This window comes from Micropterus dolomieu, linkage group LG09 (genome assembly GCF_021292245.1).
Source record: "Micropterus dolomieu isolate WLL.071019.BEF.003 ecotype Adirondacks linkage group LG09, ASM2129224v1, whole genome shotgun sequence".
Lineage (NCBI taxonomy): Eukaryota > Metazoa > Chordata > Actinopteri > Centrarchiformes > Centrarchidae > Micropterus > Micropterus dolomieu.
In genome coordinates, this window is record NC_060158.1 from 3,586,575 (window position 1) to 3,608,639 (window position 22,065).

Below are 22,065 nucleotides of genomic sequence, written 5' to 3' on the forward strand. Positions count from 1 at the left end.
GCCCCAGTCTGGACCAGGAGGACCCAAAACCCCCACACATTAAGGAGGAGAAGAGCCCCAGTCTGGACCAGGAGGACCCAAAAACCCCACACATTAAGGAGGAGAAGAGCCCCAGTCTGGACCAGGAGGACCCAAAACCCCCACACATTAAGGAGGAGAAGAGCCCCAGTCTGGACCAGGAGGACCCAAAAACCCCACACATTAAGGAGGAGAAGAGCCCCAGTCTGGACCAGGAGGACCCAAAACCCCCACACATTAAGGAGGAGAAGAGCCCCAGTCTGGACCAGGAGGACCCAAAAACCCCACACATTAAGGAGGAGAAGAGCCCCAGTCTGGACCAGGAGGACCCAAAACCCCCACACATTAAGGAGGAGAAGAGCCCCAGTCTGGACCAGGAGGACCCAAAAACCCCACACATTAAGGAGGAGAAGAGCCCCAGTCTGGACCAGGAGGACCCAAAACCCCCACACATTAAGGAGGAGAAGAGCCCCAGTCTGGACCAGGAGGACCCAAAAACCCCACACATTAAGGAGGAGAAGAGCCCCAGTCTGGACCAGGAGGACCCAAAACCCCCACACATTAAGGAGGAGAAGAGCCCCAGTCTGGACCAGGAGGACCCAAAAACCCCACACATTAAGGAGGAGAAGAGCCCCAGTCTGGACCAGGAGGACCCAAAACCCCCACACATTAAGGAGGAGAAGAGCCCCAGTCTGGACCAGGAGGACCCAAAAACCCCACACATTAAGGAGGAGAAGAGCCCCACTCTGGACCAGGAGGACCCAAAAACCTCAAACATTAAAGAGGGACAGGAGGAACTCACCAGTCAGGAGGGAGAGCAGCTTCCAGGACTGGAGGAGGACAATATCACCAAGTTACCATTCACTCCTGTGAGTGAAGAGAATGATGAAGAGAAACCTCAGTCCTCACAGCTTCATCAAAGCCAAACTGAACAGATGGAAGCAGAAGCTGATGGAGAGGACTGTGGAGGACCAGAACCAGCCAGGAAATCTGATCCAGATAGACTTTTTCAACCTGGGACTGAGAACAGTGATGTTGACTGGGACATGGCCAGAGAACCAAAGTTGGGTGTAAAACCTCACAAAAATGTCCCAGTCCGTCGTAGGACACATATTACTGATAAAAAAACGTTTAGCTGCTCTGAATGTGGGAAAATATTTACTCTAAAGGGACATTTGCAGAGACACATGAGAACCCACACAGGAGAGAAACCATTCAGTTGTTCTGAGTGTGGGAAGAGATTTTCTCGAAAGGGATATTTGCAGACACACATGACAACTCATTCAGGAGAGAAACCGTTCAGTTGCTCTGAGTGTGGGAAAAGATGTACGCTAAAGGGAAATTTACTGACACACATGAGAATCCACACAGGGGAGAAGCCATTCAGCTGCTCAGTTTGTAAGAAATATTTCACACGAAGTGACGAGCTAAAAAGACACATGCAAATCCACACAGGAGAGAAACCATTCAGCTGTTCAGTTTGTAAGAAATATTTCAAACGAAGTGACGAGCTGACGAGACACATGAGAATCCACACGGGGGACAAACGATACAGCTGCAGTGACAGAAGATTCACGAGACATACTCAACTCAAAAAACACAAGTGTGGTGAGGAGTCCTCACATGGAAACCAACCTGAGGAGAACAGAGATGCAGAGCCTCGAGTCAGCAGCTCAACTGAACAGATGGAAGCAGAAGCTGATGGAGAGGACTGTGGAGGACCAGAACCAGCCAGGAACTCTGATCCAGATCGACCTTTACAACCTGAGACTGAAGACAAGACTGAAGACTCTTCAGAGGCTGAAGACAGTGATTGTAACTGTGAGAAGACTAGGAAACCTCAGTCAAGTGTAAACCCTCACAAAAATTATGAAGTCCCAGTCCTTCGTAAGACACACATTACTGACAAAAAAACGTTTAGCTGCTCTGAGTGTGGGAAAAGATTTACTGTCAAGGGAACTATGCAGAGACACATGAGAACTCACACAGGAGAGAAACCATTCAGCTGTTCTGAGTGTGGGAAGAGATTTTCTCGAAAGGGACATTTGCAGAGACACATGACAACTCATTCAGGAGAGAAACCGTTCAGCTGCTCTGAGTGTGGGAAGACATTTTCACTAAGAAGAACTCTGACTCAGCACATGAGCATCCACACAGAAGAGAAACCATACAGCTGCAGTGTGACAGAAGATTCAATTGGCTTTATCAGCTCAAAAAACACAAGTGTGTTGATGAGTCCTCACATGGAAACCAACCTGAGGAGAACAGAGAGGCCTCGAGCCAGCAGCTCAGCTGAACAGATGGAAGGAGAAGCTGATGGAGAGGACTGTGGAGGACCAGAACCAGCCAGGAACTCTGATCCAGATAGACCTTTACAACCTGAGACCGAAGACAAGACTGAAGACTCTTCTGAGCTTGACACTGACATTAGTGATGATGAGTGGACTGAGCCCAGCTTAACTTTTTCAGATTTAAACCTTCTAAATAAGGAAGGTTCTGCCAGCGATAAGAGATGTAAAACTGTATAACCAACCAGGAAGTCAGATCCAGAAGAATTAAGTTCCGACTACCCGTCGTCTACAGAAAAGCGTCACAAATTTGTTGGTAGAGGATATCTGCAGGAAAACCACAAAAGGTGAGAAACCTTTTAGCTGCAAAATATCGACTTACTTTTTGTTAAACAAAACCAAAAAATTCCCCAAGCACAACAACAACAATGAGGTGCTAGTAGATAGCAGGATAAGTTACAGATTACTTTTTGTTGACTTTGACACAATGTTTATGCACATGAAAATGCACAGAGACGTGAAACACTTCACCTGTTCAGACTGTATGACTCACTGATGTTCCACATAACTGCCCACAGAGGAGAAACCATACAGTTGAAGGTTCACTTCGTGCTCAGGAGTCCGTCAGAGTTCAGCTGAGAGCAGGAAATAAAGCAGCTTTCTCACTATTCAGCATGTTTGACTGTTTTCTCTCCTATCTCAGTTCATTACGTATGACCAGTTGTAAAGGAAGTACTCCGATACTTTCATTCAAGTACTACTACCACGCTTTAAAGTACTCTGTTTCAAGTAAAAGTCCTTGAGTGAAAATGTTGGTTCAGTAAAAATGTGAGTTTAATGAGGAAAATGTTGTTTATGTTCAGCAAAGCTTTCCTCCAGTTTTGTTGGTTTGATGTGCCAGAACCAAGTTTTAGGAAGTTCTATTCTTATGATTCTTTGCACTCGTTGAACATCCCGAATCTGATTGCTCTGTGTTTAATCACTGTTTACTATAACAGCTGATCAGGTCATCTGTAATCCATCATGAAAAAGAAGAGGAACAAACAGCTGACAGATTTTCTTTTTCTTTTTTGTGCAGATTTTGTTAATTTGACTTAAATAAAGGGAAAATATAACCTGAAGATTTGTTTGTCTGCTTCCTTGCAGTGGCGGCTAATAATGAGCTACATTTAAAGAAAGTGCTTTATTCTCCTTAATATATCTGTCTCTGAGATTTTTCCATCGCCTTTTACACTCATCCTCTAAATAATAGGAGAAAATGTGTTAATAATAGTATATGCAATATACTAATATGCTATAACTTATATTACTACTTTAGTCCTACTTCAATAAAGAAACTGGATGTAGAGCAACTGAGGGAGAGCACACAACAAAACTAAGCTAGGTTTACACATATTGCCTACCTACAACAAGCCTGACTGAAAACACACTGGACACGTCTATTTGACTGGAAATGTGTTTCCATGGTACTGCTTTCCTCCCGATGTCCCTGTACAATCGCAAACTTGTGTCATATAGTTTGGGGAATTCAGACACACACAATATTAGCTTTTTCTCAATTTTGCTTCCCAGTCTTTCTGGCCCTGTTTCTATTGGTCACGAGTGTATTTGTCACAGCGTGCCTCGGACAAAGTTCAACATAGTTGACAGAAATGCAATATAAAATCTATAACTATGTTTTCACTTATATAATAAACTTTGTGTTTATTACCTTAGAATGAGACATTTCTACCTGCATAACCGTGTGATGTTGGACGTCGCCATGTTGGGTTGTCATGTTTCTACAGTAGCTGAAAACGGACAAACAGCGCTACAGAGCGCATGTTGTCACTATGTTCTTCTTCTTCTACTTCTGGGAGAATTCAGGCAGTGCCGACACTCATCACTGTGTTGAATACATATGTTGAAAGAAGAACAAGAAGTAGTATTAATGTACTGTGGTGGTTCAGCAAATAGATTTTGCATCGGAGCAATATTTTCAACCATTAGATGGTGAGAATGAGACATAATATTGACCTCCATTGACATGGTGTTTAGTTTGCTCAGTCGGTAAGGCGCTGGACTTGCACCTCAAGGGTTGAGTGTTTGATTTCACATTGGAACAACTTCTTTTTTTTCTCTCTCTTCAACAAATGGATTCTGCAGCAAATGTTTCTCAGGTCACGGCATGTGCTGCACTGTCTTTGTTTCGGTGTTTGATCCGCATCCATCAACCTACGGACGCTTTTTCATTTCCACAGTATCTCCAGGCCGAGGACATTTAGGGAAATCACGTTATCTGACGGTTCTTTCAGAGGTGTGTCAAGCAGCTACAGACTCTTTTAATGTCGTTCAGAATTTTTCAAAGTAAAAGCTCAGTTCAACTTAAATAAAGGTATGCGGCCAAAAAACGTTATCGCACCTTTATTTTGTAGGCAAAACCACTAAAGAGGAAGTGATTATGTGAGTAACTGTTGCTGTCATGACTGAGATCTATTTCAGCACCGCTATCATTTATTTATTTATTTATTTATTTATATTTTTTGCCGCTATCAAAGCACCGTAATCTGGCAGCGGGCCAGATGTTATTGTTGGCGGGCAGTTTTGGCGAAGGTCCATAATCACAGAGAGAATGAATGTGTTTCCCTTGTCAGTGTTTGTCTAAACTTTATCTAATGTGTTGTTTATAATGGACTGTGGTGCAGAGACAGTGACAGTGTTTCACACTCTTGGCTCACATTTTCCATGTTAACTGTCAGTGTCCAAGTCACAGTAACATATGGTTTTACTGAATAATTAAATATTATTTCTTAATAAATCTACCTAAAGAAACCTAATTTCTTGACTGGCTACTCTCTGCTGTCTCTGAAGAGACACCTTTTGTGCTGTGTCAGCCACCGTAGCTGTCCTACGCTCTTTGAAAGGTTAGGGGGCAGTGGGAGACTGGACAGATGGTTGCAATTCACAGCCCTCACCACTAGATGCCACTAAATCTTGCACACTGAACCTTTAAGAGTTGTTTTTACTATATAAGACTCCAGCTCAGAGATTTGAGACTTGACTCGGAGTCTTAACTCAGTGACTTGACTTGGACTCTACCTCAGAGACTTGAGACGTGACTTGACTCTAGCTCAGAGACTTGAGACTTGACTTGGACTCTAGCTCGGAGACTTGACTTGAACTCCAGCTCAGAGACTTGAAACGTGACTAGACTCTAATTCAGAGACTTGAGACTTGACTTGGACACTAGCTCAGAGACTTGACTTGACTCTAGCTTAGAGACTTGGGACTTGACTTGGACTCCAGCTCAGAGTCTTGAAATGTGACTAGACTCTAACTCAGAGACTTGAGACTTGATTTGGACTCCAGCTCAGAGACTTGAGACTTGACTTGGACTCTAGCTCAGAGACTTGACTTGGACTCTAGCTCAGAGACTTCAGACTTGACTTGGACTCTTAACTCAGAGACTTGACTTGGATTCTAGCTCAGAGACTTGACTTGGACTCTAGCTCAGAGACTTCAGACTTGACTTGGACTCTTAACTCAGAGACTTGACTTGGATTCTAGCTCAGAGACTTGAGACGTGACTTGACTCTAGCTCAGAGACTTGAGACTTGACTTGAACTCTAGCTCAGAGACTTGAGACTTGACTTGGATTCTTAACTCAGAGACTTGACTTGGATTCTAGCTCAGAGACTTGAGACGTGACTTGACTCTAGCTCAGAAACTTGAGACTTGACTTGGACTCTAGCTCAGAGACTTGACTTGGACTCTAGCTCAGAGACTTAAGATGTGACTTGGACTCTAGCTCAGAAACTTGAGACTTGACTTGGACTCTAGCTCAGAGACTTGAGACGTGACTTGACTCTAGCTCAGAGACTAGAGACTTGAGACTTGACTTGGACTCTAGCTCAGGGACTTGAATTGAACTCTAGCTCAGAGACTTGAGACGTGACTTGACTCTAGCTCAGAGACTTGAAACTTGGACTCTAGCTCAAAGACTTGAGACATGACTTGGACTCCAGTTTAGAGACTTGGACTCAAGCTCAGAGACTTGAGACTTGGAAAAAAAGATTCTGATTATTCCGACACCACATGAATGCACCACCTTTGCAAGAGCTTAGGAGAAGTAAGTAGGTAAGTAAATACTCCGTATGTAAATGCTCCTTATTTGTATAGCGCCTTTCTAGTCTTTTCGACCACTCAGCTCTTTTACACTACACATCTGCATTCACACACATTAATACACTGGTGGAACAACCACCAGGGGCAATTCGGGGTTCAGTGTCTTGCCCAAGGACACTTTGATTTCCACATCCATTTGAGCTACTGTAGATCACTCACTTGAGGCATGCTGCCTAGACTCTGCTGGTTGGTCCAGCCGCGTTGTTGTGCTTCGGCTGCAAGTTCAGCATACCTCAGCTTCTTCCGTTCATATGCCTCCTCCACAGCATCCTCCCAGGGGACTGTAAGCTCAATGATGTTAATGAGCCGGAGTGGTGCCGACCATACCACAAGGTCTGGACTAAGGTTGGTTGATGCAATCACATATGAGAAGCAGAGCCTCAGGCCCAAGTCTGTCATTTGAGCTACTGTAGAAACATATCGGCAAAAAATGGCATTCAGGTCATTTCACACAAAAAGACATTCATTTAAAAACATTGAATTTGCTATTTTAAAGGGAAAAAGCTGTATAAAGACTATGTCAAGGTTCGAATGACGGGGGGGGGTAAACTAAACTCTAAACTTTGTCTCATACTCATATTTTGATCTTAAACCCAAATGTCTTCCATGAACAACAAAAACCGTAATTAATTTAACAGTAAGTAATTTGCCTTACCGTTCCAATACTTTTGGAGGGGACTGTTTGTTCACTCTGGAATTCAGGAGTTTTACCTGCCGAGGTAAATGTTAAAATCCAGGTTTGTTACTTCAAATGTATTCAGTTTTATTTATATAGCGGCAATTCAAAACAAAATTCATCTCATTGCACTTTCAGGTCTAGACAATACTCTGTTAAATATTATTTACAATAATAAATAATAATAATAAACAATAATAATTTGAAAAATTCCCAATATGTATGAACACTGCTTTATTAAATGCTGATTAAATTTCATTCACAATCAACATGAGCAAGAGGAAAGGAGGTATTTGCTGAAAAAAGTTTAAATTTAAAACAATTAGAGATAATAATGCAGCCTGTTTTTTATGATAGTGTCTTTGGTTCTGGTTCAACATTGTGTGGGTCTGTTTGGAGCATTCCTGATGGTTTGATGTTGTGGGTCTGACTTTCTGGCAGTTTTGCTCTAGAATACTACAAAAGTTGTCGTGTGGTACGGGGCCCCCATGAACTGGTTTAATGAATTTGATTCATCATCATCTACAGACTGCACACATACTGACACATTTAACATTTTAAGATTTTAGTTTACTGAAGCCCGCGCCTGCGCTGTACTAGGTTTTCTTTTTGACCTGGGAAAAAAAGTTGCCCCCCCAGGTTGTCACAGTATAATTTGCACCCTGGACTATTTAATTGACAAAAACAAGAGATCTAATTGTTGATGAATATAAAAGTATAAGTACCTACGACTGTGTAGTATTTTACCTTCTTAGTCAATGTGCTGCAATAATATTTGAATGGGAACATTTACAGAAACACAGATAATCATGTTGTTTTAATTCATATTTTATTGAAATGTGAACAAAATGAAACCAGAAAATATCATTTTTTACATTTCAGAGGCACTTCTAGCTACAACATTATCGCTTTTGAAGATGATTTCTACGTAAAATGTTGATTAAACATTTGTCATTGACACATTTCTGATCAGTGACCAGTGCTGATCAGCCTGAGACGGCCAAATTAAATAAGACAAGGTGGACAATTAAAATGGTGAGTTAAGATAATAACCTGCTAGAAGTATAGTAATTAAGTAAGTATAATGTATTCTTTTATATATTTTCAGATAAAACATCCCCCAATGTCCCTGCCTCAGTTACACTATCATTGTTATTCTGTGGGAAACACTAAGCTGCGTTAGGTCCCAGCCAGACACAGCAATGCCTTTTTTGGTTGAATTTGGAAAAGAGCAGTGCGCTGTTTTTTTTTTATGTTAATTCAGCCATCAGCGATCTGTAATCTTTCTCATATTAGCAGGAAATTGATCACAACTCAAAGTTGTGTCTTTAGTTGCTAAAAACATCTGATTTAAAAAAAAAAGCGGAAGGTGAGAGGTGTACAAACACGCAGGAGACATGGAAACGGAGATCCGTGTGGGTAAATGAGACCCTCAGAAAGCGGAGACACCACTGGTAGTTCCACAAGGAGCTTTGCCTTAATGATGGTGGGTTCAAGGCTTATTTTGAGATAAGTCAGGGCCAGCTTGTTGAGTCTCCACAACTGATTGGACAATGGGAAAAAAAAAACGCGAATGACGTCGGGTGCTTTTCTGCTCAGAGTAGAATTTTTTCAACTTTGTGCGCTCGGAGGGCTCCTGGCCGCATAAACTGCGCGCAACAACGCTCACTGCCAATAGAAAACAATTTTTTTTTAAAAGACACCTCTCACCGCAAAAAAAGCATTCTGTCTGATCGGGGCCGTATACTGCAGTTTGTTTTCTGTTGGATTTTATTTTTAATAAAAGTGATTTAATAATCAATTTATTATCAACAGACAATCGACACCAGAGGAACAGCTAATGCTTATGCTGCTGCTAATGGAGCAATAATTCTCCATCAAAGTTCCAAAAATGTTTGGTTGTTTGTTGATTATAAATCTTAGAAGAACATCTGACCCTAACCCATCTTATGGCCAATCTGTGCATCTCTAGTTCACAGTTCACATGAAGTATCGCAAAATAAAGTCAGACCTGAGAGGCACGAAGGAGAAACATCTGAATATCTGATATGAAGGCTGCGTTTCTACATGAGGATCATCTTGTATATTTTTCCCAGTCCAGGGTCCACATCAAGAACCTTCTGTCTGCAAAGGTCAGAAAAGACTCAGTGGTCACTGAAGATCACCCAGGTAGATGATGTAGTGCAATAGTGTGTGGAAGTTGGATAAAGCAGATATAAACAGGAAGTTGTGTATTGTTGTGTTACTGCAAAGACAAAGCATTTCTTTAAAAAATAAAATAAATACCTTTAAAATCCCTTTAGCGTATTCAAAATCACAATCACTTCTTTAATACAACTGTGAGAAACTCAAAGTGAGGTTTTCCTGTTGTTTTAATGCTTCAATACTTGGCTGACAGGACTCTACAGTACAGCTGCCACCATGAGTTGATTAAGCAATCAACAGAAAAGCAGCCGGGTTTTGTTTTGTTCCTGCTTCTCAAATGTGAAGAGGAGCAGCTTCATTGTGTCAAAATTAACAGTAAACTGAACTAAACATGAAATCAGAAAATAATTTGCCGATTAATCGATACAGTAAGAAGTTGTTGGTTGCAGCTAGGACTGGGCAATATAGCCCAGAAATTTCATGTCATTGGATATAGATAATGATCAAAATAAATCTCAAATCATTATTTTCAATCATCTAGTTTAAAGGCTGATTTTTTTTGCTCCTCAGTGAAAGTTAATGTGGTTTTAAACTTTTCTTTCTGGTCAGAACAAACACTTTATGCCAAACAGAGGATCAGTACATTTTTAACAGTTTTAACAAATATGCACGAGGAAAATAAAGTACAATTTGTTTTCAGTCCCTTCTCCTTAATAAAAATAAATATCTTAGTAGAAAAATGACATGCTAATTCGTTCGTAAAACAAATTAATTAAATCAATTTATTGAACATATGTTATTCTGTTGAGGAAAATTATATCACGAAAATTGTCCAGCCCTAGTTGCAGCTCAACCAATCATCATTTCTCCTGTGTTAAGTACAGATTTCTCTTGTGTATAACTACGTGGTTTCTCCCCAGCATGGATTTTCATGTGAGGACTCCCCGACACACTGATGGTATTTCAGCTCTGTATACCAAGCAAAGCTTTTGTCACAAACGTCGCAGGTGTATTGTTTTTCCACCGTGTGGACGACCATGTGAGATTGCATACTTGCCTTATGTGCATATTTTTTACCACAAACTGGGCAGCTGAATGGTTTCTCTCCTGTATGAGTTCTCATGTGTATCTTCAGATGAGACTTGTAAAGACATTTCTGACCACAAACAGAACAAAAAAAAGCTTTCTCTCCTGTATGAAATTTCATGTGATTGTTCATATTGCAAATGTGGAGGAACCTTTTCCCACACTCAGAGCAGCTGTATGTTTTCCTGAGAGTATTGGGCATCGTTTCACTTTCAGAAACTTCATTATTTTTTAAAGAGTTTAAATCTAACTGAGGTTTCCTGTTGTCTTTCCAGAAATCACTGTCAACGCTGTCATCAGTCTCAGGTCCAACAGACTCTGAAGCCTTTTCATCAGAGCAGCGTTCTCTGGTCTCCTTCCAAAAGTCACTGTCAACACTGTCTTCAGTTTTATATGTGTGTTCAGGCTTGTCTTCGGTCTCAGGTTGTAAAAGTCTATCTGGATCAGAGTCACAGTCCTCTCCATCAGCTTCCATCTGTTCAGTTTGGCTTTGATGAAGCTGTGAGGACTGAGGTTTCTCTTCATCATCATCTTCTTCACTCTTCACAGGGACAGGAGTGAATGTGAAATTGGTGATATCAGCCTCCTCCAGCCCTGGAAGCTGCTCTCCCTCCTGACTGATCCAGAGCTCCTCCTGTTCCTCTTTAATATGTGGGTGCTCTGGTGGGTCCTCCTGGTCCAGACTGAGAAACCACTTCTCTTTAATATGCGGGGGCTCTAGTGGGTCCTTTTGGTCCAGACTGGGACTCCACTCCTCTTTATTGTGTGGGGTCTCTGGGTCCTCCTGGTCCAGACTGGGGCTCCACTTGTCTTTAATATGTGGGGGCTCTGGTGGGTCCTCCTGGTTTGCCCCCTTGTGTTCTCCTGTATGATTCTTTACGTGGATATTCAGAAGGCGATTATTGTAAAATGTTTCACCACACTCAGAGCAGCTGAATCGCTTCCCACCCGCATCACATGTCTTATCACTCAGAGAGTTTAAACCTGACTGAGTTCCTCTGGTCTCCTCCCAGTCACCATCACTGTCTTCAGTCTCAGAAGTGTCCTCAGTCTCAGGTTGTCTATCTGGATCAGAGTCCCTGGCTTGTTCTGGTCCTCCACAGTCCTCTCCATCAGCTCCTGTTTCCATCTGTTCGGTTTGGCTTTGATGAAGCTGTGAGGACTCAACACATTCGTGGTAATTGAGCTGATAAATTCGAGTGAAACTTTTGTCACAAACTCTGCAGCTGTACATTTTTTTCTTTGCATGGATTTCCATATGTTTTGTCAGACATCTTCTCCAAGCAAATTCTTTACCACATATTGAGCAACTAAATTGTGTTTGTCCAGTATGGATTCTCATGTGTTTAACTAAAGACTCACTGTCACTAAAGCCTGTGTTACACACTGAGCAGCAGAAAGGCTTTTCCCCTGTGTAACACCTCATGTGTACCTGCAGCTGGTGCTTATGGCCAAATCCTTTTCTATACTGAGAGCAGCTCAACAATGTATTGGCAGTAACCTGTTCCTCAGTTTGGCTTTGATAAAGTTGTAAGGATTCACCACCACATGTATGGCTAATGATGTCAGTATTCAATGGGAATCTTTTCTCACAAACAATGCAATTACGTAATTTCTCTCCTGTATGGAGAGATATATGTCTTGTCAGATATCCTCCTGTCGCAAATCCTTTCCCACAGAACACGCAACTAAATGCTTTCCCTCCTGTTTGACATTTCCTGAGTGTCTGCAGAGTGCGACTGTCTTCAGATCTTTTCTGACTCTCAGACGAGCTGAATGATTTCCTGTCAGTATTATATCCTTTATTACTTACAGAGGCTTCCAGTTTTTTTGGGAGGTTTAGATGCCTGGTCTGTTTGCAAAAATCACTGCTAACACTGTCATCTGCCTTTGAATCAGTTTTTCCAGAGACTTTTTTTGTTCTGCGGTAAGTGAAACCTGACTGATGTTGCCTGGTCTCTTTCCAAAATTCAATGTCAACACTGTCATCAGTTTCAAAAGATTTAGTGTTTTCATCAGCACCAGGTTGTAAAAGTCTATCTGGATCAGAGTTCCTGTCTAGTTCTGATCCTCCACAGTCCTTTCCATTAAAGCCAGTTCTTCTCTGCTGCAAGGACTTACCAAGACACTTGTGTTTTTTTATCTGAAACTGCCAGAAGAATCTTCTGCCACAGTCGCTGCAGCCGTACGGTTTTACCCCTGAATGGACGGCCATGTGTTGGGTCATGATTCCTCTTTGTGAAAATCGTTTACCACAAAAAGAGCAACTGTATGGTTTCTCCCCTGTATGGGTTCTCATGTGAATCTCCAGATGGGAACTAAACTGACGTTTTTGACCACAGACTGTGCAAGTAAACAGTTTCTTGCCTTTGTGCATTCTCATGTGGGTTGTCAGAAGGTAATTGTTAGGAAATGTTACATCACATTCAGAACAGTTCAGTGGTTTCTTGCGTTTATCACTTTTACTTTGGTGAAGTTGTGATAAGTCACCAAGACACTTGTGGACTTTGAGCTGTGATGTCCCCCTAAATGTTTTGCCACAGTCAGTGCAACTGAATGGTTTCACCCCTGTGTGGGTGGCCATGTGGTACGTTAGAGCTCCTTTATGTCGAAATGTTTTACTACAAACTGAGCAGCTAAATGGTCTCTCTCCTGTGTGAGTTCTCACGTGGTAGTTCAGACTTGCTTTTTGAGTAAACCTTTTACCACAAACTGAGCAACTAAAAGGTTTGACTCCTGTATGAGTTCTCATGTGAATATTAACATTACCCCTATGTTTAAATGTTTTACCACACACAGAGCAGCTAAATGACTTTCTGTCTGGATCGTTCCAGTTTTTATCACTGTCATCAGTCTCAGAAGAGTCTGAAGTCCTGTCGTCACTAACTGGTTGTAAATATGTATCTGGATCAGAGTTCCTGGCTGGTTCTGGTCCTCCACAGTCCTCTCCATTAGCTTCTGTTTCCATCTGTTCAGTCTGGCTCTGATGAAGCTGTGAGGACTGAGGTTTCTCTTCATCACCTTCTTCACTCTTCACAGGAACAGGAGTGAATGGGAACTTGGTGATATCAGCTTCCTCCACACTGGTCCAGAGTTCCTCCTGTTCCTCTTTAATATGTGGGGGCACTGGGTCCTCCTGGTCCAGACTGGGGCTCCACTCCTCTTTAATGTGTGGGGTCACTGGGTCCTCCTGGTCCAGATTGGGGCTCCACTCGTGCTGCTCAGGGGGAACCTTTTCTTTGCATCTTTGCTTCTGGACGTCTGCAGGACACACTGAAACACAGAAACATAATGGAAAACTGATTTAAGTTTGAGTGGTCATACTGGAGTTTTATATATTATATATTTCACTTGTCATGTAGTAATTTTCTGGTTTAAACATAAACAGATGACTTTCTATAAAATATACTGCATGATATCACAGTATAAAATTCTACATATTTATATACAAGACACAACCGAATGGAATCAGAATAGCAGGGCTCAACGTTAAACTTTTTTGCAAATGGTAGCAGTGTTACAACAAAACCAAAGGCTTACAAGTTATGTTATTCTGTTAACATGTTTACTAAATACATCTTGGATATAAAAAAACTAAGTGTGATCTCTGTTAAAATTAAGGTAATAGTTAAAGAGGTGGTATTCTGCTTTTTGGCTTTTCCCCTCTCCTTTATTGAGTTCTAAACCTTTTTGTGCATTAAACAGCTTTGCAAAGTGAAAAAGCCCAAAGTCCAGTTCCCATCTCCCACAGAAAACTCTGCTCTGAACTGAAAAAAGCTCGTTTGTAGTCCAGCGCCTCATAACGCTCGCCAAGCAGCTACTCCGACACGCCCTCAGAAACAGCGAGCTGCAGCACACAGCTCTCCTCTCCCTTCCAAACACTAGCTACCCTCCAGGCAGTCAGTGGACAGAAAGTTGTTCCTGTGATGTAGAGACAGAGCTCAGTTAAAACTTTATGGATACAGATTAATAACTCGCCGCTCTGAAACTCTTGCTCCAGTCCATGTTGCCGAGCCGGTCGGCAACACGTACGGCTGAACCCGAGCTGTTTACCGGCTTCTCGCTGACCCGCCCTTCTCTGCTTCTGATTGGCTAGTAGTCCTTAACTAGGAACTGAGCATGTGCAACTCCCAACAAAGATCATGTAGAGGCACCCCCCACCGGTAACATGATCAGCTGTGCTTGTTTATGTGATAGATCCTTTTGGAAATTCATAGTGTGTCATACAGCAAACATCAGACCAACAACCAGACAGCTGCTTTACAAACTCAAACATCACCCGAGTGCTATACAAGTTATACTAAAGGTTCATGCAGACTACATGATTTTCATCGTCGGCCGACAGCTGTGCTGTTCACACAACTTGCCATCATATGATGGCAGTCTTGAAGTCGTTGTGGCGTTCACACTACTTGACTGATTGGTGACAGGGGGTCACACACACTACGGGAGCTGACAACACCTATGGCAACGCTGGTTTCCAAACCACTTTTATCAAGAAAACACACCTGAAATGTGAAACGGGAAATGAGCGATCCTGCACAAGAAACAGCTGTTGTTTGTTATTATAAAGATGGCGATTATAAAGACAAAGAATCTGGGTGAAAGGATGGATTAGTACACTACAGAGAGAGCGGGAGGGGAGTTAAAAGCTGCAGCTCCCGACACCCAGTTAATTCCTGACTGAGGTCACAACTCACGGCCCAAAAAGCAGAACAACAAACGCACGTGCACATTCTCAGCTGAGGACTGCAGCTTACTTTGGCTTCAACTCAACAATCAATGAGGATTTCAGTAAAATGCTAAAGTTACTGTTACCTTGTCTGTGGTCCGCTGGCAGAACACCAGCTGCTTTCTGATAAGGTGCCGTCGTGCTGTTGCCGAGGCGATATAAGTTTTATTTTACGGTGGACGGACGGTAACGTTACAGAGTTGTTGTTTTCTTTAGCTTGAAATAATCCCATAGTTTGGACACTTTCTTCTTTGCCCCTCGCTGTTTTCTCTCTTCCTCCACTTTGCAAACAGCGCCATCATAATCACATCGTGTTCACAGCGTAAACGGCATGTGCGAAAGTAATAAATGTCCGTGTGAAACACTGTGCTGTATAGTTACATGCATCGAAGCATCGATGCAAAGAATTTGTGTCGAAGCATTTTATGAATCGATTTTATTGATTTAATCGATGAATCGTTTCAGCCCTAAGTGTGACACCTTAAAATACCACCGCTGTAACAAAAAAAACATGACATGCTCCCTCTCCTGCTGACAGCCATTTAATAATAACAAATAACAAAATGTACAGAGTAGCCTCCCCTGCTTCCTGGTCTCTGTTCCTCTAAATGGGACCATAATTTACTAAATGAACATCATGCTGTGTTGAAGAAGACTTGAAACTAGCGACTGAGACCAGAAACTCATCAGGAAAGTGTTTACTGAGGGAATAAATCAGCTGACAAGTAGAAACACTTTATTTCTAATGGAGCCGGACTTCTTTTTGCAACCAGCGGCCTCGCCCCTGCTGGCTGTTAGAGAGGATGCAGGTTTAAGTTCTGTCTGCATGGTTTCACTTTCAGACCCAGAGGTTGCCACTTGATTGTTATTAGAGAAATAACATCTGACAACCACTCGTCACGTAACTACAAATCTGGATTGAACAACGGTGCACGCCATGAGCTGCAAAACAACTGCAGTTTCTAGTTGTGTTTTTTAAAATACTAATGTTTTTGCACTGGCCCAATCGGGCCTGTGAGTTTCTAGTTCAACTGTGCCGACGTTACTTTTACTGGCCCCGGGCCATCGGACCACCGTCACTGTCGAGCCCTGCAGTATGTGCTCCTTCTAGCCTCCTCCTGAGAGCAACACGTTCCCCTTGGTCTGTTTTACATCTGTTTTACTAAAGTTATTATAATACTGGTCAGTAGTCTTGTTTACATTAGGTGTGGCCTGGGTTGTTGGGGGGCTGCTGGTGTCACAGTAAAGTTTTTTTTGTGATGAGTTATTTTAAAGCTTTTTTTAATGTGTCAATGTTCCAATATTTTAAAGTCCAATGCTGAGTGTACAGATACCAGGGTCTTCACTTCCATAGTCCTCCAATGGTTTCACACCAGTTGAACACAAGAAAGAAGGCCACACGTAGCATAAATATGCATTTGTTACTTGAACATTTTTCACTGTGCTCCTAAATATCTTTTTCCTTTCCTATTTCCTTGGGAAAAAGGTTAGCGTAGAGACCTGTGAGTGACCTTGTTTGTTTTAACTGTGTTTTTTGTGGATTTATGATTGGGAGTATGCACAGGGTGTTTTATTTTGAAAATTGACCGGATTCTCTATGCCGTTCTGTCTGACTTCCTGCCCAGTTCGATCTGCTCTGTGCAGCTTGAAGCGGCTTCCGTCAAAACAGACTTGTGTATTCTTCGGAGCCGAGAGCTGCTTCTGGCACACGCTGCGTCTGACTAGAAGGGCCCGACCAGCTGCGGCGCCCGTGGAGCAGCGGACACATGCGGACTCATGGACTTTGCTGTCTCCTCTGGACCGTAGCAGCAGGAGGGTGTGTGCGCAGCCAAATTGCCCCCTTGGCTGTAAGTTTAGGAAGCGCTTGATTTGATATGCAGCAAAGTTTTCCATGAGCGGAGCACGCATTTTAAACGGCGATATCGCCGTCGATCATGTTCATTTAATTGTGGGGAGCTAAAATCAAATTCGCGATCAGTATTCCATTAATTGTGCAGCCCTAGCGCTGGTATAACACCTTCATGACCTAAAACCTCCAGAGTGTGGCAGCATTTCACTCTTCACGCGGCCAAAAAGGTCGCGAACTGCAGCGTCTGCAAAGCTGAACTTTACTGGAAACACCGGAGCATCTGAAGAGGAGGCGCGTAACGTTGCTCTTTGGATGATGACTCGTCTCGGTAAGCTAGTTAGCGAGCTAGCTTCACGTTATGAGCCGTCACGTTTTCTATACAGTTTCCCTTGGTCAATTAAGTGATTGTTAATGGCGTAGCAAATAATTATGATACACAACGGCCCCCTTCACATCCTTTACAATCTTAAACGATGCATCGCTCATGGACGTTCCCAGCTGGACAACGTGTTGCTGCTAAGTGCACAAGATTAAAACAACACAATTTCATACTTTCTAAAGAAAACAGTTCTCCTGTCTGTGCGTGAGGTGGCGGCTAATCTGCCCCAGACTCCCTTAAAAAAGATCACGGGTTCTGTGAGTTGTTGAGTTTGGGGAAACTAAACGTTGTGAAATCGTTATTATTGTTCCTCTCTTGTAAATTCGGCAACTGTAACGCATGACGTTATTCCTTTCTTTGTATACGTAGATTGTCTGTTTGTCCCGGTGTGTTACAGAACTCTGGGTGTGAGCTGCTCCGTCACTAGACAGCAGATCAGCTGTTCAGACACACACAGTTATTTCTTCATGTATTTACCTGGTTGGTCCATGAAGGGGCTGATTTCAGCGAAACTTTCTGTTGCTGCAGCAGAAACGTTGAAATATGTATTTTTGAAAGCAGTATTCATTTTGTTGCCTTGACTGTTAATTAGCACATGCCTAAAACAACCTCTACTTTAATTTAAATGCCAATGGCTAAATGAGAGGCATTGTGTAATTTTGTGATTCATAATCCGATAGTCGATTATTCGTTTCAATAATCGTCGTTAGTTGCAGCCCTACTGTTGCTCAGACAAAACGAGACATTTGATGACGTCAGATAATTGCAAATTAATGAAAATTATCATTGGATCCATCCCTAATTCTCAGTTACATGGTAACTACAGTCTCCGTTTTCAGTGATTAAAAAATGAGTATTTGTTGCCTTTTATCTGTATATTGTAACAAGAATGTGGGAAGCATTATATTTGCTATTTTCATCGACTTGCATTATGTGTCTAAGCGTCGCTGCATCCGGTGTCTGTAGGATTCCCCCGGACAAGCTGCAGCTACCAGACGGCGCCTTCGACCGTCTACAGTTTGGGAGTATTTCAGACAGACACTCAACGGCGTGCTGCTCCCTGAGCTCTGTGAACTGGAAATAGCTTCACTGCAGCACAACTGCTGTCCACGAATACGTGAAGCAGCATGAGCCGTTTCATATTTTCTGGTTATTTAACAGCTGAATCCAACAGTACAGACGATCTGTGAATGGGTTCAGGGGTTTCTTTGCCCCACACTGATGCAGAAATACATTTGATTATCATACTGCATTACGCAGAATGACAAACATTTAAAGTTTGAAGTAAAGTAGCCTAATTATGTCTGTTATTATCACAACACATCAGTGATGTGGGAATTGGATTTATTTTAAGATGCTGCTGTTATTATTCTGATCTGCTTCATCAGGATGATTGAATAAAATATTGATTTTTTGATAAATTGGTTTGTTAATCGAGTAATAGGCAACGTTCTTTAGAATAAACAAAATTAGTTGTTAGATTAATGGACCTGTGTGCATAGGTTACGTTTGTTGAGTTTCCTGGGAAGTGGGAACGTAACCTATTGACCTCAGGTGAAGATACCAACGATGGTCGTTCAGTCTTGGCCACAGGTAGTCTTAACGACCGTAACGACTGTCGTCACAGCAACCAGGAACACTAACGAACCAGCGGTATCGATGACCCTGGCCAACGACCCCACTGAGGTTAAATAGCTGAGTTTCCCTGTCAGTCAGTCAGAACTGAAGAAGTCCTTTGGATGAGGGACGAAACGTCTTCCAGTATCTTCAACCAAGTCCAGTTGCCCTTGATTTTAACCCTCGTTGGATACTTATAACAGAGTATTTTTATATTGAGGTATTAGTACTTTTACTGAAGTAAAGGATGTGAATACTTCTTCCACCTCACACGGATATAAAACTATGAAGCTCCTTTTTATGGATTGTGTGTGAAGGACGAGAACAGCCTCAGCAGCACTGTTAAAATCTGCTCCAACATCACTGGAGCTCAGCTGACAGACCACGAAGCAGGATCTGAGCTTCTCCAGGGAACTTAACCCTGCCGGGGTTTCAGCACCACGACGGCGGCTCACTTCTTACCGGGGTGGATCTCCACGGTAACTGATGCTGAACGGCCAACGCCGCCTACCGACCAATCGGCTCTCTGGAAAATGACATCACCACCTGTAGGAGATCCCGCAGGCTGCTTTATGTCGCTGCGGTGACACGGAGAGACTCTACAGCGACATCATCCCACAGAGGCGGATTGACTGTAGACCTGCAGGTTTTTACAGTAAACCTACTTACTGCTCTGAAATGAGTTTAATATTTTGTATCTGCTCCCAGTCGGTCTCACACAGCCTGTCGCAGCCGTTAAAATAAACGGGTTTCACTTTCTGATGTGAGGCTGAATATTGTGAGCAGTTTGGTAGGAATACTGAAATACTAAATGTTAATATCAACGTAGGCTAGGGCTGAAAAAGATTTTGGAAAATAAGCTAGTTGTGATTTTTTTTCGATTTAATATGTGATTAATTTTTAAGCTCTTTACCTCCCGTATTATTCAGAAAGGACGAGCGGTAAATCAGTCTGACCAACCAATGTTAGATTAAACTACACTGTTATTTCTTGTGGGCCTGTGCTATGATGAAATTAGGTGATGCATGAATTATTATTATCATTATTATTGTTATTATTATGAGCAAAGGTGGAGAAGAAATATCAAATTATATCAAGATGAGAAAGATAATTTGAGAGTCAAGTCATGGCATTAACTTTATATGAAATGATATCATCAGGTCGGCCTACAGACAACAACACAGTTCACCACAGTGTGTTCGACAAAACCAGCAATTACTGCGTCCTGATCTCAGGTCAGATCTCCAGGAGTCCATCTTTCTGTGTCAAAAATACTCAGTTTGAGGTTCAGTTCAAAGTTTGGCTAACAAAACTAAAACCAAGTGACGCCTCTCGTGTTTAATAGACAAGCTCAGTAATTCACCGGAGTCCCTTGGGTGGCGGGCGCTACTTTCATTGCCTGCGTGGCCGTTGTGCAACAACAAGTCAAGGTGCAGCGTAACGATGCTTCGTCTGAGATCCTGTGTATGTTGAACTCGCTTCGTGGTTCAGGCCCCTGGATCTGATCTGGAAGAAACGGGTACTCCAGAAGGCTACACAGGTCATGACCACGTTCTTAGACAGGAATTCTGTTTCATGGCCTCAGGACGGCGCTACCTCACCGGATACACAAATTATTTTATTGCGTCTGCCATCAGGCTTTTAAATACTGCTGACAGCCCTCTGGAGCTAAACTAACCTGCTAGCCAGGCATCGTAAAGCTCCGGATTTATATATTTATCTTCTTGAATTATTGCGGTAATGCATTGCGGCCTGTGTATTCGCTGCTTTGTTCTGGTGCCCAAATGCAGTACGGGCTGCGTCTGAAAAGTCTTTTTTGCTCAGGAAGGTTCTGACCGAGTGAAGTGACCCGGAAGTGTTTCAGCGCCAGCCGTGATGAGAGCTGGTCGAGTTCTCTAAAAGCTGAGGAAAGGAGCCTCAATGCTTCCTTTCATATCTCCTTTAGCGTAGGGCACACCGCACCATCCTTTACCCAAGGAAAGGAGAGAACGCCGTCCCACAATTCCTTGCGGCGGCAACATTTAAAGTGGCGCACGTTCTCAAAGTCAAATGATAAAATCCATCAAGCACATTTAGCAAAATCCTGCAACACAGACGCACATTATGATACTTTAATAAGATTCACAATTACCTTCTTTCTTTTGGCTTTTTTGTATCTGATACTGTTTCAACGCCGTTTTGTGTTTCGGGTTGTTGAAATAAGCCATAAAGTGTTTTCTACAATAAAAATGACGGTTAAAGGAGATTGATCACCATGTAAGTTACATTTGGCTATTAAGCCTTTTCTCTCTTATGCCATAACTCGCTAATATGCAAATATCTTAAACTGTCAACAGTAACTGAGACCCGTGGAGCTGTTACTGCTCTTGTAACGTGATCAAAGTGAGGATGATGTGCAGCCTTCAGTCACAGATGCTCCCTCTCCTTCATAAAGGCAAAGATCCAGCTGGACGCGTTTCACTGGTTTATTACTGACAAATTATCAACGCTGATTTTGTTTCCATTTAAAATGGGTAAGATTGTATTTGATGACAGCGCATATATTCTCTCAGCATCTCCTCTCCCTGAAGTTGAAACTTTTCAGCTAGCTGCGGCTAACGGGCTGTGTAAGATGGGCGCAGCTAACGTTAGCTTAGCATCAGCCGCCTGCTACATTTGCAGTAAACAGCAGGAGGAAGAAAACAAACCTCTTCGCAGCTTTAACTCGGGAGCTGAAACCAGGCCTAGCAGACTGTGTCGGGGAGCGGGGTCCTCTCCGGGTCCGGGTCTTGTTGTCTGACCCGTCCGAGCCGCAGCTAACGTTAGCCGCTGCTGCCGCCGGGAACCTTTGACGCCCGGAAGTCTGGACATTTTCCACAGACGGGGGAAGAAAACGGAGACAGAGAAGAAGTTCTGTCGCGGTTTACTTCTGGCCAACGTGCTGCTTCAGCTCCTGCTACACGCCAGCACACCGACACATGCTAACATGCTAACTGAGTTCCGCCAGAAGGAACCGCTGAGACCCGGAAACATAAAATAACAACTTCCGGTCCACTCCTGTAGCCTTCAGAATAAAAGAAAAACGTTTCAAATGTTTTTAATCTAGATTTTACCCATTTAATAATTATACCA

The 22,065-nt window shown here is 42.6% G+C and overlaps 3 protein-coding genes across 7 annotated transcripts in view; 1 reads left to right on the forward strand and 2 right to left on the reverse strand.

The window, feature by feature from the left end:
• The window catches only part of LOC123976536, a 24,193-nt gene extending 20,766 nt beyond the window's left edge, over positions 1-3,427 (forward strand). For all 4 annotated transcript variants that reach the window (XM_046058777.1, XM_046058776.1, XM_046058779.1 and 1 more), the window contains one exon: positions 39-3,427. In XM_046058777.1, coding sequence (XP_045914733.1) covers positions 39-2,546 — 2,508 coding nt within the window. In that variant the 3' untranslated portion in view covers positions 2,547-3,427. The remainder of the gene's footprint in view (positions 1-38) is intronic.
• Positions 1-22,065, reverse strand: part of LOC123976544 (zinc finger protein 2 homolog) — a 192,147-nt gene that overhangs the window by 113,672 nt on the left and 56,410 nt on the right. The window lies entirely within an intron of this gene.
• LOC123976535 (oocyte zinc finger protein XlCOF7.1-like) lies at positions 7,959-21,921 on the reverse strand. 2 transcript variants are annotated; one of them, XM_046058775.1, is made up of 3 exons: positions 21,642-21,921; positions 13,483-13,650; positions 7,959-11,184 (listed from the first exon to the last, which is right to left on the reverse strand). In XM_046058775.1, the coding sequence occupies exons 1-3, from the start codon at positions 21,802-21,804 to the stop codon at positions 10,193-10,195; spliced, it is 1,323 nt and encodes a 440-aa protein (XP_045914731.1). In that variant the 5' UTR covers positions 21,805-21,921; the 3' UTR covers positions 7,959-10,192. The 2 variants fall into 2 exon arrangements, with proteins under 2 accessions (XP_045914731.1, XP_045914730.1); XM_046058774.1 differs by having other exon boundaries at positions 7,959-13,650.

Coding starts and splice junctions, on each gene's coding strand:
- LOC123976535 (XM_046058774.1), bottom strand. CDS start 21,804: ATGTCCAGACTTCCGGGCGTCAAAGGTTCCCGGCGGCAGCAGCGGCTA. Junction 13,651..21,641: donor CGAGTTAAAGCTGCGAAGAG/GTTTGTTTTCTT, acceptor TCTGTGTTTCAG/TGTGTCCTGCAGACGTCCAG.